The 17487-nt window shown below is 43.7% G+C and overlaps 1 protein-coding gene across 6 annotated transcripts in view; it reads right to left on the bottom strand.

Annotated features, from left to right (window-relative positions):
* Positions 1–404: 404 nt before the first annotated feature.
* The window catches only part of Fbxw11 (F-box and WD repeat domain containing 11), a 106871-nt gene continuing 89788 nt past the window's right edge, over positions 405–17487 (bottom strand). For all 6 annotated transcript variants that reach the window (XM_038326140.1, XM_038326141.1, XM_038326144.1 and 3 more), the window contains 8 exons: positions 15737–15874; positions 14232–14350; positions 12288–12537; positions 7968–8086; positions 7145–7255; positions 6195–6273; positions 4327–4512; positions 405–2672 (listed from right to left, as the gene is read on the bottom strand). In XM_038326140.1, the coding sequence (XP_038182068.1) occupies positions 4351–4512; positions 6195–6273; positions 7145–7255; positions 7968–8086; positions 12288–12537; positions 14232–14350; positions 15737–15874 (978 nt within the window). In that variant the 3' untranslated portion in view covers positions 405–2672; positions 4327–4350. The remainder of the gene's footprint in view (positions 2673–4326; positions 4513–6194; positions 6274–7144; positions 7256–7967; positions 8087–12287; positions 12538–14231; positions 14351–15736; positions 15875–17487) is intronic.

The raw sequence follows: 17487 nt of genomic DNA on the forward strand, positions 1-17487 counted from the left end.
AGCACGCTCTACTCTTCGGGTTGTAAATTAGTTGGGATAAGGTCATCCAAATGCTCTTCTGTTTCATTCGGAAAGCCCACTCTCACGCCTGCTCACGTCCTGCACCTGTAGCCCCATCGCTCCTACCATTTCAAGAGGAAGGATCCTCTCACCTGGAAGTACTTGGGGCCACTTCCTACTTCACAGATCTCATGAAAAAATGAAGCAGACCCGCAATGCCCATCTGCTGGCGAGGGGCCTTCAGCTCTTGAAGCAGAGCAGAAGGTGAAGAATTCCACAGGCCAGAAACACCACCTTCAGCTTCACCTTACAGACCAGACAACCTTGAAAATCCACCTTTAGGTAGGTCACTTAATTCCTGACTATTTTTCAAAACTGTTTTTCTGAAAAATGTAACAGAACAGTGGAGTACTGCAACACTTTATTGAGAGTATTGGCTTTGAATTAGTAGCTGAAGTAACAATCGCCATGAAGCCAGGTCAGGTGTACGGCATAATACTCATCTTGATTTACTGACATTACTTAGCAATTTACTGGACAAAGGTCAAACTTTTTTTATTAAGCACATTCCACAGTACAAAGCCGTCATGATAATATCTGTACAATTTAACAGTTTCAATAGCTGTTCAGACACATATTTATTTCAAACAGATAATTGGCAAACATAATTAATTACCAGTTAGAATTAGACTACCCCAGTGCTTTAACACATTAATATAGCAGTAATTTACAGTTGCTCAATTACGGTTAGCAAAATAAAGTCCAGAGTACAACTGGGAATTACTACCGTAATCCCAGAAATTGGAATTCCTTGGGTACCCAAGTCCCCTGCTATAATTTAGTAGGCACAATTCAAAGGTCGTGTGCATATTTGAAGGCCATGATCTCCCAAGGATCGACAGGAACTTCTATATTTAACATGCAAAAACAACAGAAAAGTCCAATTGTCCAGAACTCACTTCCTCCCGTCTTCCTCTCCCCTGGGCACTCCTGTCAAACGGACGAGGAGCTGTGAGGCGGTGTCCCCACGCCTCCCCTTATGGACAGGGGCCCCACCTCTCAGAAACAAATGTAGAAGCATGTGAGGAACGATGTACCAAAACAAACAAGGAAAAAAAAGAAAGAAAAGAAACCAACATCTAAAAAGCATCGCCAACCCAGTAAACAAATCACCAACACACAGAGCCCACAGCTGTCACAATGCCAGGACAAGTGGAGCCCAGAGCCTTCTCTCTCCTAGAGTGTGCTTCCATGGGAAGAGGCTCCATTCACAGGGAGGCTGGTTGGTCCTTTAAAGGGAACTGACATTCCTTGATCTTTGGAAACAATGGTGAGGGGCAAATCAAAACCTAATTTTGAAAGAGGGAAATCATGTCAACCAATGTCCTGTGTGTCTCTCACGCCGGAGCTTTGAGGGCTGAAGTGATGACTGACAACAGAGCTGGCGGGGCCTGAGGCTGTGCTCCACAAAGAGCGCCTTGACCTCAGTGTGGGCTCTGAGCGGCTGACCTGCTCTGCAGGCTCTAACTCAGCAGCCTCCAACACCTTGCAGAGTGCAGGGAGCCCCAAGCCAGGAGCCCCGTCAACGGGGCTGCCTTCTCCCTGTCTTAGGGTTACTGCCACAGAGGAGGATGCTGGACAGAAAAGCCAAGGATCACCATGATGACGTGACCCCCAGCTCTCAGGAGGGTGCACATGAGGAAGAGTGACATGGAGACTGCACAGACACCCGCCCACTGCAGATGCCACAGAACGAGCAACATCGTGTTAGACTCCTGCAGTCCCATGGGAAAGCATGGCACACAGACGCGACAAACGGGGGCGAGTGAATACTGCAGGACAGTTCTAGGATCACAGCAACCCTGGAGCAGGGTCCCGCCCACCTGCGCTAGTGCGACACACTCCACAGTAGTGTCTCTGCTGCAGGCCCAGCACAGCAACCTTGAGCTTCATTGTTATGTACATTATATCTACATGCGGGACAGTATCTTAAATTAGGAGGCAAGCACGTGGATAAAGGTGTTACTCTACCAAATACCAAGAAATGATGAGGGAACAGAGAACAGTTAATAAAAGAAAACAGTTATATTACCTGTGGAGAGGTAATATAACTCACTTATTCTTTAAATTAAAAGAAACTGGTACAGAAAGGAAGTGAAATCCAAAAATACTAAAATAATCCAGAGCTGTCCATTGTCCGACACATTCCTATGCACGTCAGAATACAGTGGCCTGAAGGTCTAAGGAGAAGCTGCTGCTGCTGCTGGAGAGGAAAGCCCTGAACACCCAACATTCACCAAGAATGCAATGCTGACTTTAGTACCAAACCAAGGTGCAAAGCGATGTAACTTAGAGGCAAGTCTTCTCCGGACGGTCGCTCTGCTTCTGAAGAACAGGCCATGTGTCCTTCACGTGAACATGTGCATCGGAAGCGTTGGGTTCTTCACTGAAGGGAGGGACATGAGCTGCTGCTCTACTTGCAGGTGGTAAGCTGAGCTGTCCTTCTACAAGTAGAGCCGGGGGCGGCGGTGGGAAATGTTGGGGCGTGAAGAGTGGGGCTGCTTTGTGTCTACCCAGCATCTAGATCCAATTCCAGCCCCAGAATTCAGCTGTGGACGAACTCCCTTAGGCATGTGGTAGCCATGTAGCCAGTAGTTCAAGATCAGGAAACCCTGGAGGAGAAAGGAGAACAGACATTAATTGGACGGGACATGGGAGGGACACAGAGGGCAGGCTCAAGAAAGAAAGGGAGGGAGGGAGGCCACGCTCTGAAGACTTCACTCAACGAATACAAGATTCTGCCAGGTGGATTTTTCAATGGACTTATAAAGAATCTTCCAAGAAAAAGTAGCGAGGGAGAAAATGTCTGTTTAGGCAGACACAGTTTTTAACACATGGGAGACCAGGGGCAGTAAACATGTGAGTGGTTCTCAGATCAGGTGTCACCAGCCCAGCACTCCTGGCAGTCATTTAGGATCAGAGCTGTTCCCTCAACCAGCACTACTGGTCAAAGTGAGCTGTCCAAGGCAGCACAGATCTGCCATTGTTGGTAAGATTCTTGATTCCTACAGGGCTCCACAGGGCTTGGCTGACATGTTACAGGCTATGTAAGCTTTGTCCCAACTATTCAATTCTGCCACTGAAGCACAGACACAGCCACGGTAAATGTGGACAAATGAGCGCAGCTGTGCTCCAATCAAACTGACTTGATGGAGGCTGGAATTTTAATATATAATTTGTACAAGACTTTTTGATATTTTTCAAGTGCTTAAAATATAATAACTATTTTTGGCCTGGAGTGGCATAAGAAACAAAGCATACAACAGGTAAATTCAGTGCTTGCTCACAGTGTGTTAGCCCTGAGCAAGGCGCACTTCTTGAGAGTCATTTATGGGACTCAGAATCTTGACTAAAGAATATCTGAAATGATGGGACTTTGGGTGACTTGGTATTAGGAGTTCTCAATCTTTCCATGCCCACAATGTATCAATTTTATACATGGATGTTCTATACTTTTTATTAAAAAAGAAAATACTAGTAAAAAGCTACAAAGAATTAAGTAATATTCTTAAATTAAGAGAATTTTAACCACAAGTCTTGATATACACACATATTCACAGAAGTATGAGTAGGTATTAAGTCTACAAAGTGTGATTTGCACAGAATCCAGTGGCCCCTGGCAAATCTTCAAGTTGGGAATGCTGCTCTCAGTAGTTACGGGTATCTGGGATGTGGGCAAGTGGGCCATCCCTTGTGCTTCTAAACTAAGCGTATTGGTGAGCATATTCTGCCACCAACAGTGTAATGGCTCTGTAACTAGAGCAAAGGACTTGCTTCCCAGAGCACCTGCCACCCTCGCCATGAAGGACGGCTTTCAAGGCTCACAGCACACTTCAGTGATCGTTCCTTTCGGAGATAGCAATGAAGAGTGGACTGTGGTGGTGGGAAGAAGAGGAATCTGGATTGTCCTTGTGTGTGCACGAGCACCTGTCTCTGTCACAGAACCAAGGGACTAGGAAAAAAAGGTTTGATTCCTGCTCTCAAAAATCAAAAATCAAAGCTGAAGTTGTCCTGGTGCATAATGGCCATGAGCATTTTGGAAATCGCTTAGGCAGCCAGTTTTTAAGAGAGCAACCACATCTCTCACCTGCTAACGCAGATGGGAAAGCCCAAGGTGTGCAGGGCTCTATCGTGGGACCACCCGGATCTCACCTGCTAGGTCCAGAAGAGGCTGTTCACATCACCAGGGAATTCCCAGAAGGAAGGGAAAGCCCACGAGCAAGGCCTTGAAGAGCCCAGGTAAGGTTAGGGTCTCAGCACACTCACCAGATTGGGCCAAAGTGCAGACCGCTATCTGGAGATGTAGGTGTAGGTTCTAGAGGGAGAGCGTGTCTCATTCTGGGCACTGGGAGGCACGTTTAAGAAATCCCAAATCAAAATAGTGTCATCGTGAGAACTGCTGATGATCTGAAACTCATCAAACTGCAGCCGAAACACACGTCCAGAGTGTTCCTGCAAAAGAGCAGCTTGGTGAGCAGTGCCGTCCTTACAGCCCCACCCCTGGAGCCAGGATCCAACTCCAGTAAAAAGCCAGCATGTACCCGAGTTGTGCCCTTTCTGAGAAAAAGCTCTGCTTTGCCTTCTAGACTTTTCTTTTCTTTTTAAATTATAAACATTATGCCTTACATTATGACCAGAAGCTACGTGATCACCTCAAAGGCCATCAGAGTTATCCACTCGGAATACACTGTAAATCGGAATCAGAAGGGTGAAGTTGCTATAATTTTTTTTTGGGGGGGGGGGGTTGGTTCAAGATAGGTTTTCTCTGTGTAACAGCCCTAGCTGGCTTAGAACTTGCTTTGTAGACCAAATGGCCTCAAACTCACAGAGATCGCCTGCCTCTGCCTCCTGGGTGCTGGGATTAAAGACATGTACCACCACCACCCAGACACTATATCTATATCTGTGTGTGTGTGTGTGTGTGTGTGTGTGTGTGTGTGTGTGTGTATCTTTTTAACCATAACTAAGAACATCTATGTTAAACTACAGCAGACATCAACACTCAAGGTGAAAGCAAGAGTGGCCCACACGGCAGTTCTAGTCCATGCAGGAAGTAAGAAAATGCAAACACTATTGCTGGAGCTGGAGCAAATGCTCAGTAGTAGTTGCTCTTACAGAGGACCCAGACTCAGTTCCCACAAGCTCCATAACTCTAGTTCCTGGGATCCAATAGGCACACAAGGTGAATGCACACTCAAGTAAGCAAAACAGTCACAACATTTTCACAGAAAGCCCATCACTGTCAAAGGGTCCAAAGTTTCGGTTAGAGTGCAAGAACCCCTGTTCATCAGCCACTGAAGTACTGTGTGACCACAGCAAAAAGCAAAGTGTTGTGTACTGCAGAATTTATGAAAAGTCGCTTTGCTTTTTTTGTTTGTTTTTGTTTTTGCAGGTGGGAGACAGAGTCTTATGTATCCCAGGCTGGCCTCAAACTCACTCTGTAGCCAAGGATGACTCCTGATCCTCCTGCCTCTACCTCCCATGAGCTGAGATTACAGGTCTGAGCTACCACACTTGGTTTAAAAGCAGATTTTTAGTATTTCTGCCACAAAGAAATTAAAATTGATGAACTCATCATTAATAGGCCAAAATATCAAACTATATACTTTAACAATACACAATTATTTATTAATTCAAAATAAACTTTAAAAACTAAAGTGTTCCTATGTGGCAAAACAATAATCCATGTAACACAGGGTGATGATAAATTCTACCTTAGCAGTACACAAATGTGTAATAATAAAATGTAACACATGGCCGGGCAGTGGTGGCACATACTTTTAATTCCAGCACTTGGGAGGCAGAGACAGGCAGATCTCTGTGAGTTTGATGCCAGCCTGGTCCACAGAGCAAGTTCAGGACAGGCTCCAAAGATACAGAGAAACCCTGTCTTGAAAAACCAAACCAAACCAAACAAAATAACAAAGTAAAATATAAAATGCAACACAGCTGTACACTGAAGACTCCGCCAAGCTACATGAGGGTGCCTGCCCACCTCCAGAGGACCCTTTATTATTATAATAAAGATGCTATATTCCTTGGTCAAAATTACCCATGATTCCCTGAAAGCATGGTACAAGACACAAGCTTACAAGCTTTCCTGGGTACCCCATCCATCCCAACAAATCACATACCACCAAGGTACGCAGACACAACGTGCTTGCTGGGGCCCGAGGGTCAAGAGCAGCTTGCAAGTCCCAGACTTTAATCTTCCTACAAGGGAAAAATGAGACTGGGATTAATGCAAAAGTTAACATTGTCTACATCATGGACATATCCATGACAAGCCAGCGTGCACCTGAGTCTCCACCAAACCCGGTGAGCAACATGCTGATGTTTCTAAGTTCCTGAACTTAGATTTTGAGTGCCTGATTTTGGGAAAACCTTCCCAGAGTTCCTGAAACTTTAAAGGGATATTACTGTTAAGGAGATAAACAGGCAGAGGACTTTGGGTTCCTAACTACATATCTATGTCACCAAATTCATTACTTGGGTAACTGAGTATGAGATTCCTAGAATGCCTTTCTCCAAATGAAATGTTTAGATGAGCACTAATGCCCAGTGACCAAGCATATATAATGCAGGACTGGGGCTTATAGGCTCCATTTGTCATTGAGAGCAAAAGAGAAAAGAGGAATTATATTACTGAGTTCAAGCAGGGGAGGGTAGTGGCGTTCCTGGTTTATTTATAACTAAGGCCGTTTAATTCCCTTGTGTACGTGCATGCATGCATAGTCACACGCACACGGGTGTAGAGTGAGTGCTCTCCTTCACCAGAAGTTCCAGGGTTGAACTCAGGTTGCCAGGCTTGTGCAGCAAGCATCCTCAACTACTGAGCCATCAGCAGGCCCTACTCTTTCTATTTCTGGCAAGAGTTAGAATATAAGCTAGAACTCAAGTGCCTGGCTATGGTGTGACTGAGGCAAATTTACTTCAACTTTCTGGGCCTGGCATCCTCACCCGACCCACTGGTATGACAGATCGTTCTCACACAGAGTCCAGCACGCATAGAGTTTTTTATTAATAGACAACAGTTTTGTTCCTGACAAGGCTACAGTCATGCATGTGCAGACTAAACACATACCCATCATAGGCACCGCTGACAATCCTCTTGTTATCAAAACGGATGCATCGGACCAATTCTTCGTGCCCCTCTAGGACTCTTAGACAGGCACCACATTCAATATCCCATAGCCTTAAATAAGAAGCAGTCATCTATGAAACAAATTCCCACGTGACTCACGCCTTCCCCCAGTCTGTACACCTGTTTCATACAGGTAAGACTTTTCTTTCTCCTTGAATTCCATATTCTCATCTTACTTCTTGCTCATATCACATATACATAGCTAAATCGAGTCCTAACATTTGTGCTTTCAGCACTAATTTAGGCAGAAACCTCACTTTCTGTTATATTTTATGTAATTTAAAACTTTTAAAAGACTTTTAAAAAAATCAACTCAACAAAGCTATTTCAATTATGCTAAGTGCCTGGGAATTCTTTTGGCACCTCAGTTGATAAATCCACAGAGCCTGGTGGCTTCGGAAGAGCTTTCCTGGACAAGACATTAACTTGGGGCAGAAAAGGAAGAAAGCATGTCCACCAAGGAAGGACAGGGAGATCACACAGAGGCAGGGACTCTAGTCCCAGTGGTCTGTCTCCAGATCTTGACGGAGCTCAGTGGTGCTTGTGTGTGTTAGATATCAGGGATGCGACTCAGACTCGCTGGGTGTGCGGTGTCTTAGAAAACCAAAACACTGGCCACATCAAGCCTTCTCCTCTGCATGATACATAGGATATAAATTCATATGTGTTCTAATTCTGGAGAAAGAGACCCTTTCGGTTTTGTTTCCTACTGATTGGTGTTTTGTAATAAATAAACAAATAAACAATACCAATTTTTACGCACCGGATGGTGTTATCTGATGATCCGCTAACAACTAGCCGGTCTCTGTACTGCAAACAAGCGATACCCCGCTTATGCCCATTCAGAGTGCGAACAAACTCACAAGTGCTCGTGCTCCACACCTGTGGACAGACAGCAGCGCTGTTAGAAGACACCAAATCCTGCCACAAGATACCTTCAGAGAGAGCTGGGCAGGGAGATGCATCCTACAATCCTAGCATTCAGGAGGCTGAGGCAGGAGGATGGCAAGCTTAAAGACAGTGTGACTGCATAGTGGAAGCAGGGGCACACTCCAAGAATGATCCCAAATGACTGGCCATAAACTTTCTCCTTGGCTAACAATGGCTAGGTAGAAACTGGACAGTGTAGACCCATATCGCTGTATGGCACAAAAGCCAGAGGCCTGATCTGAGGTGGTCACATAGCTCTGTAGACAAACTGTCTCTGCCTAACAAAGATCAGAATGTTTGGTGCTCCTTTCCTTTGTAATTTGACGGATATCTTATAAGATGCTAATTCAGGCCTACGTAACAGCTAACATACTCAACAAACAGGTACATGCAGACGTGACAAAAGGCCATTCACCTAGTTGCCTAGGAGACAACCTAATGTATTTTCCCTGCTCAATTGATGTGATGGTATATAAGCTGTTTGGATAATAAACGCGGGAGATCATCAGGAGACTGTCAGGAGAAAAGATCCTGAGATGCCCTTCAATGATGACCATGTTAAGTTGTGTCTGATTATTCCTTGCATCTCTGTACCAGTCCAGTTAGGGAAGATAATTTTCTGTGTTGGAGCAACACGGGCTTCAACATAATGGCGCCCAACGTGGGGTACCACTGATCCCCGAGATTAAAGACAACGTGATGCTGACCACTAAACTCTGAGATGAATGCCAGACAAAGAACAAAAACTACAAAAAAAAAAAAAAAAAAAAAAAAAAGTGCTGCTGACCACCAAACTCCATTAAAAAGCCGGAGAAGGGACAACATGAGAGAGACCGTAAATGCTGTCTTCTAAACTCCGAGAAAAACCAGACAAAAAATAGAGAAAAATGTGAGGCTGATCCACCCCCCCCCCCAAAAAAAATGACCAAAAAAAAAAAAAAACCACAAAAAAAAAAATCAATGGATACGTAAGTAAAATACACTTAGATAACAAAAATGGGATTATAATATCGAGAGTAAAATTTGTAAATATAAAAATATAAGACAAAAAACAATCAAATGGCCATACAGTTAATTAAAGATATTTTAAAAGACAAAAAGAGTACAACAACATCAAATACAAAAAATTTTTAAAATTCATAGACGAGATATGCCCTCGGTTTTCACAACGTAAAACTGTAGACATAGCTGTATAAAAAAATAAAAATCCAACAACATTATTATAATTATAAACCAAAAAACATCCCTAAAGATACGCCTTATTTTTAGATACTGATACAGGAGAGGTTGGACTCAGATCCTGACCAACAGGAGGTAGTTCCATCCACTCCACCTACAAAGTTGCTAAATATGCTTTCAAAACAAAACAATTACAACAGGCCAGAGACTAAAAATTCAGGCCTTAAAAGGGAGTTCTCATCCCTCTCACTAACAAATAACAATGCTAAGAGACAAAAACACGAGGACAAGGTTAAAAAAAAAATAAAAGACTCTTCAACAGGCCAGCTTTCCTGGCTGTGGGTAATGAAACTGGAATGAAATACAGGGGAGTTTAGGAGTCTCTAAACTTTGACATTTTCACAAAGACAACATCTAGAAGGCACAGGTATTTTGTGTGGAGGAAAGTCTATGTCAGATTCTGTTCTCACACTAGCTCACACATCACACTTCATCACTGACATACAAAAGCTTCACCGTCTACAGCCTCCTCATCGCATCAGTTTCTGGAGTAGCACCATATACTTTGCCACATGACTCCTAATATTCCATACATGATATAAATACTCCCCTCTTGTGAATCTGCTGTAACATGCAGATGCTCACGGGCACACTTACTATGCGATGAGCCAAACAAGACACAGTCGCTGGAGTTTTCTGAGCTGCTGAGCCAGCTGCGTTTGCAGCTCAACGGAATGAGCTGGTATTTCTATGCCCATCCCCTCCAAATGGAGTTAGACCCCCCAAGCCCATACCATATACAAAAATTTAATTCAAAATAGATCAAAGGTCTAAAAGGAAGAGCCGAAATTTATACAACCCTCGGGGAGGAGGAACAAAAGACTAAATCTCTAGTGTGGGCAATGGTTTCTTAGGTATCACAACAAAAGCACACGCAACACACAAAAAAAATAAACTGATGTCATCAAAATTAAAGTTATTTGTAATCAGACAAATGATTTTGCTCTTTCACCTTGTCTGATGAAGGAGCTCATTTCCAAGGTATATAAAAAAAAACTTTTTAAAAAATTATAACTCAACCAGAAAAATAAAACTAAATTTTTAAATGGGCTTAAGATTTAAACACATTTATCCAGAGCAGGTACATAGTGGCCAATAAGTAAGACACCACTCGCCACCAAAGAGTGCAAGCCAAACTGCAGATACTCCTGCAGTACACAAGCTACATACAAGACCACATGTTTTAGTTTTCTCCATGGTAAAAGCCCTAGCTGACACTGTCCTGGAACTAGCTCTGTAAAACTTCCTGGCCTCGAACTCACAGAGATCCACCTACCTCTGCCTCCTGAGTGCTGGGATTAAAGGTGTGTGCCATTGACACCTGGCTAGAATGTTCTTAAAACCAGCACAAAGCCTTATAGCAGGACTATAACTTGGGACGGTCACACTGAAAAACCATTTGGCAGTTCCCTGGGATGTTAATCAATTAAGAGAACTAAAAGAATGCGCAAAGAGGAATGGGCAAATATTTACAGCAACATCATTTATATTGCCAGCAAAGGGAAACAAACAACAGTGCACCAGCACAGAAGGGGGAAACAAAGTGTCATTTGCTTAGAGTGAAGACATATTTGGCCATCAGAAACAACAAAGCACTGGTCTGGGTTAAACCCTGTGTTACATGAGAAAGCCAGATACAAAGGGCCACAGTGTATAGATTCCATTTACATGAAATGTCTAGAACAGGCAAATTCAGAAACAGAGGGTAGAATGCTGAATGTCAGGAACATGTGGTTGACTCTCCTGCATATTTAGTGTTTAGGAAAAAGTGTTTACAAACTAGGCTGGGGAAATGTTATACAAAGATGTAAATGCGCTAATAGTACATTTGGAAAAGGCAAATCTTCAGCTATGGAAATTATAGACAATAAAGCTGTTAATAAATATGTAAGAAATCTGGAAGGATCTTATGAGGCCTTACTGATGAACTACTGACTACTGATAGATTCTGAGAAAGGGGGGTCACTGTCTGCAGCTGTGCGCCCACCTCTGAGCCCATTAGGCTCCAAAAGACAACTCTAAACCCATAGTCGCCAGTCAACACTGGTCAAACTCAACGGATCAAAGAACAAAATGAACAGAGACGAAAGTGGGAAAGCTGGGTGAAAATGGTCAGTATAAACAAGGTATGAAACTGTTAATGAATCAATTTAATCATGAGTGTACACACACACACACACACACACACACACACACACACACACAGTGAAAGCTAAACTTTAAATAAGTTAACACAGATAAGGGAATCAGAACTGAATTTCCCATACATCTTAGTCTACAACAGCTGGCCACATTTTGCCTTTCATCCGTCCCAGCCCCCAGCTTAGCTTCTTGAAGACAGGGACATGTCTTGTTCATCCTTCTTTGCCTAGCATCTAACCAGGGCCTATACAATAGCAAGCTCTCGGAAAAGAATTAACCAAACCTAAGCTCCACAGGACCAGTGTGAGCTTTATGTATGAAACAGATGCTCACCCTAATAAAGAGCTGTGGTGGTGGTGGTGTGAGTGAGGGAATGACGTCAAACTCCTACACATACAGCATGCTCAGCTCAGTCTCTGTCCCTTAAAAAGGTGACTAACAGCCAGGCGGTAGTGGCACACGCCTTTACTCCCAGCACTGGGGAGGCAGAGGCAGGTGGATCTCCGAGTTCGAGGCCAGGCTGGTCTGCAGAGCGAGCTCTGGGACTGTCAAAGGCTGCACAGAGAAACCAGCAATGTCATTTCATTAAACTGGCGACCAGTGACTTTTTTCTTCCTGTCTTGTCTGTGGCTCCAGAAGCATGTGAAATGAAAGGGAGGGTCTCATGAGAGTACACAAAGATTAGACCTTGCCACCCAGGGGAGCCACCTCTGCCTAGTCTCTGCTGTTTACAGATGGGAAGAGTCAGGGCGAACACTGCAGACACACTCACTTTAATGGTCCTGTCTCCAGAGGCAGACACAATGTACTTATCATCAAAGTCTACTACATTGACAGCAGCACGGTGGCCAACCAGGACACGGCGTAAAGTGATATCAGTGGCAGAAGCCATGTCCCATACAGCAATGGAACGGTCCTTGGAACAAGTCACCATCAGTCCATTGCTGAAGCGTAAGTGCAGTACAGCTTCATTGTGATGGATGAGTGTGTTGAGAACTTCCCCCGTGTTCACATCCCAGACTCTGGAAGAGAACAGAAAGTTGTGGTACTGAGAGCCGGAGAAAGGTGAAGCCTAGGTTTAGTTTCACTCTTAGTGCACACCAAGTGCACGCCACCAGCAGAAGCCCTGTGCCCCAAGTGTATTCTGCCAGACTGCTAACAGCAGAACCCCACACCCAGGACATAGCATACAGCATGCATACTCACGGTATGCAACCGAGCCTGGGCAGTGGCCTCCTTGCTGCTGACAGCAGCTAAGATGCCTTTAGGAAGGAAGCTAAATCTGGCTGGGCTCAGGTTTATCTCACACTCAGTGTAATTAACTGAGGGATGTCTTCAGGTTTGCACAGGTGACAAAGATGATTTCTCAAGCCAGTAGGCTTTTAGTGACTTTGAGACAAGAGGAGTTTGACAAACGAGGAGCCCAGGGTAATCCCAAGCTAAAGGTTTTCATTGGCCTCTGGCATGTTAAGGAACCTATTGCTTATTATTTGCAAACTAAGCTGGGGCATTTCAAAGTAATTTTTATCTGATTTATCTGACACTTGAGACATGCAATGAGTGCCAACATCCTAAGGGATACACTGACATGAAGCAGAAGATGACCTTGAAGGCTGAGCAGTGTTTTGTGACAAAGCAGCAGCCTAAAGGCCAAATGAGGGCATGGAGAGTAGCTGTACTGTGGGCAGGGTTAAGCAGAGTCTGACAGTGTAACATGAGACAAGTAGCGGAAAGGGACTATCACAGAAGCCAGGGATCGACTGACAGCTACCCTGTCTCCTCCAAATGCCTGTGGATACGCAATCCTATCCAAGCCTCTGAGTCGGCTGAGATGAACTGCTCTGCTCCTTTCTGTTCCTCATTCCCTCCAAACCCTCAGTCCCTCTCGGACTTCACTACACGATGATGCCCTTTTTTCTGCTGGACTGTCACCCGCTGCATATCAGGTACAGGGAAGTGTGCTTTCCCAGGAGCCTAGGAGCACATCTCAGTAATGTTCCCATTTTAGTCATGATACCCAACTACCAGTCACTGCTCCCTTCTGTAATGTCTTTTCTACTCTGCCCTGGAGTGGCAACTAAAAACTGAAGCTTCCACCATTGTAAAGGCTATAAATAAAGTTATGAGTGACCTAAACTCAAGGTTTAAACATGTACTGGTTATGTGACTCCAAGGAAATTATGTAATCTCTCAGTTTTTAAATACACCTACAGAGATGAAGACAATGTCTAAGAGGACTCAAGCAGATATCATAATCAAATGCATCATCTCTGGCTCTCAGTCCTCACTTTCCCAGGGGTCTACAAATTGTCTTATTCTTTCAGTTCCTGCACCCTTCACACTCCAAGAACAACTGACTTTTTCTCCTGCTTTGGATAGCCTCCTAAGAATAGGAGGCAAGCTGATATAAACAGTTTGATTTTATTGAAGAACATATCGCCGTCTCTGCAGAACACAGCAAAAGGAAGAGGACACCTTTATAAAATCTCAGCTTTCTGGACTAATTGCTTAACATGTCTCCATCAAAAAGAGTCTTGATTTACAACAAGTAAAAATATGCATGTGTGTATGTATGGAGGTGTGTGTGTGTGTGTGTGTGTGTATGTGCGTGCGTGCGTGCATGTGTACATGCATGCAAAAATTCCTGAAGAGGGTATGCATCTCTGTCTCCTCAGGAAAGATCTTTGAGATCAGAGAATGAAGCCAGACCACTCACCTCACCGTTGAATCTGAAGAACCAGTTACAATGACTCGCTCGTCATACTGGAGGCAGAGGACAGAGCCCGTGTGTCCCGTTAGCACTTTCAAACATTCCAGACTAGTTTTATCCCAGATCTATTGAGGCAAGATAACCATCACAGCAATTAGTCCAGACACTTTACACCAAGGTTCTTGTGCACCCTGCACTGTGAATCCTAAGAATGCACACAGGGTTTAGGACAAGATGAGTATCAAACAGACAGAAAATAACAAGAGGAAAACAACTGGGGCAATACCAACGAGCTTCCAGAACAGACACAAAGCTTTGCTTAAAGTGAACATTTAGCTACTGTACTTATTCAGTCAGCGGCTTGATAAAGGGGATTTTTTAATAAAACCTGGGAAGAGTCAGCTCACTCTCTGGTAAATAATGTGACAACCTCTACTAAGATCATCTCAAAATGCAAAACCCTGATAGCTTCAAAACTTTTTTTTTTTTAGGGGCTGGGGGGATGGCTCAGCGGTTAAGAGCATTGCCTGCTCTTCCAAAGGTCCTGAGTTCAATTCCCAGCAACCACATCGTGGCTCACAACCATCTGTAATGAGGTCTGGTGCCCTCTTCTGGCCTTCAGGCATACACGCAGAAAGAATATTGTATACATAATAAATAAATAAATATTTAAAAAAAAAACAAAAAAATTTTTTAAAAATGGAGTGTTTGTTCCCTGAAAACCCCAAAGAAATTATCAAGAGTTCTTAATAAGAAAATACAATATTTCATTACAAAGTTAAACACTTAAGAATCAGGTGAGAACACTCACAAAGGTGAACTGTACTTATGTTCCCACAATCCAGTTTCCAGGTTTTCACTCACACAGGTGAAATGCACTTATGTTCCCTGCATGCATGTATTTCCAGAGGCTTCATTCACAATCCTGAGAAGCCACAAGCAGCATGAATACCTCGAGAACTAAATGGATTAGCACACTGCAATGTACCCAGTATCATGGAATGCTACTTTGAATGCATTACTAAACAAAGCAAGAGGATGAAATTAAAAGCACCTGTACTGAGTATAAGAAGTCAAGTTTCAAAAGTTTCTTATGTGTTATGTAGATGCACTGATAGGAAATGCTAAAGGGAGGGAGGGGCGGAGAGACAGAGGGAGGGAGGGCAGGAAGAAAGAATCCTTTCTTATATATATATATGAATGAAGACAGACGGGAAGACCACTGGATTCCTGAGCATGGGGGTGTGAAAGGGGTTCCGCTCTGGGGGCGGAACAAGGGACTCTGAGGAGATCGTAATCGTAAACAGCATCAAATGTGAATGTGCTCATTCACAGGCAGGGACGAGTGAGATGAGACCAGGAGATGCCGTCTCTGGTGCTTTTGAATGGCAGGAGAGCTGCTGGCACTGAGAACAGACAGAAATCTATCCATACACAGCAGCAGAGGCCACCCCACACCAGCACTTCAACCCTGAGCACCACTCTAAAATAACACAGAATCAGTAACTTGCCTTGATCGAGTTGTCTCGGAGGCCACTGATGATCTTGTCATCATCGTACTGCAAGCAGTAGACACCTTTACTATTTTCAGAGCGGCACTGGATCCTCTGCAAGTTGTGCCGTCCACACCGCCAATTTGATTCTATGGTCTGGAGAAAGGAGGCAAGAGGTGGGTTCTGTGAGTCAACTGTTCTGTTAGGTTTCACATTCCGGTGTTGCTTCCAGAAGCAGAATACCACTGACACCCCAATTTTGCTCTTTTCCTAGTGAGACATTAGCCAACAACATTTCTTCTGAAACCCTCCCTGCCTACCTGACAGCTGTCATAGGATTTCCAAGGAGTTCTGGGTTATTTCTGAAAAGGACTAAACAGAATTCAGTACATTTAAAGAACATTATTTGCCCCCAAAATATAAATAAATAATATCTCACTGAGTTAGTTCCTAATACCAACTAAAAAACTTGGCAAAAGAATGCCCCGTTGCTAAGCCCTATCCTCACAACCTACACGGCAAACTCAAGAGTTGTCTCATCACTGGCTAGTACCTGCCAACCACAGATAAATAACTGCACTGGCACATTTACGCTCCAGCCAGACTGAAATCACTTTAATAAGAATGAAATACTTTGCCTAGTGGTGTACATGCCTTTAATCCCAGCATTTGGGAGGCGGAGGCAGGCCAATCTTGGAGTTGGGGGCCAGTCTGGTCTATAGAGCATGTTCCAGGACAGCCAGAGCTACATAGAGAAATCCTGTCTTGAAAAACCAAAGGAAAACAAAAACAAACCCCCAAACAACAATAAAAATGAAATACTTTAGCTCCAGGTTCCACTTTTCTCATCATCCATGCACTGTTTGATGAGCTGTTAGCATATTCCCATAACTGAGGAGTAAAAGATCAATGGTGCATGCTGTATTCCAAGGAGATATTTCCCCTCCCTCTCCCTCCCTCCCTCCTTCCCTCCCTCCCCACTTTTAATGGTTAGGCTTAACTTTTTTTCCTTGGTCTTGTAATGCAAAAGCAATACACATTCAACAGAAGCTGTATTTTGAATTCTGACCCTTTCCCTGGCTAGCCACTTGGATGCTGGATGACAGCAGCAAGCCATAACTGTCACAAGATTTCAAGAGGAAACCAACTGGAAATCTATATGCAATTAGAAATATGTTACACACATTTTGACCAATACTATTTAACTTATCAGCTGTAACCTCATGGTACATTGAGGAACATCTATACTCTGAACTAAATTTATTTGGCTAAAAATTATGCCAATAATCTTAGTAGTATTTCTCACTGTTTTCCTTTTATAAATAAGGAAACAGTTTAACTTGTCTAAGATCACAAAAACAGTAACTTGGAGATCAAACCCAGTTCTGATCAGCCCAGGATTCTGCTAGGAACATATTCACTGGTATAAAAAGGATAGTCCTAGCTCTTAGACAGAGAACACAGAACACAAACATATCACTAACAATTCAGAGGAGTGTCCATGCCAAACAAATGATACAAACTCTGGGTGCAGGACCTAAGGGCCACCAAAGGCACCTTTGGCCTGAGACCCTGGCCCAGTTCAAAGAGGGTACCCACCAGAAGACCTAGCCTCAGGGACTGGCCAAGATTAAAAGACATAAGCCTCTACCAAGTCTAGCCAGCTTGGATTCTTAGTTTTAGAAACCAGCAGACAACAGGAACAATAGCTGCCCACATTCGACCTTAAGTTCTGTTTGAAAAATGATTTCTAAGTAGCTGAAACATAA

This window comes from Arvicola amphibius, chromosome 4 (assembly GCF_903992535.2).
Source record: "Arvicola amphibius chromosome 4, mArvAmp1.2, whole genome shotgun sequence".
Taxonomy (NCBI): domain Eukaryota; kingdom Metazoa; phylum Chordata; class Mammalia; order Rodentia; family Cricetidae; genus Arvicola; species Arvicola amphibius.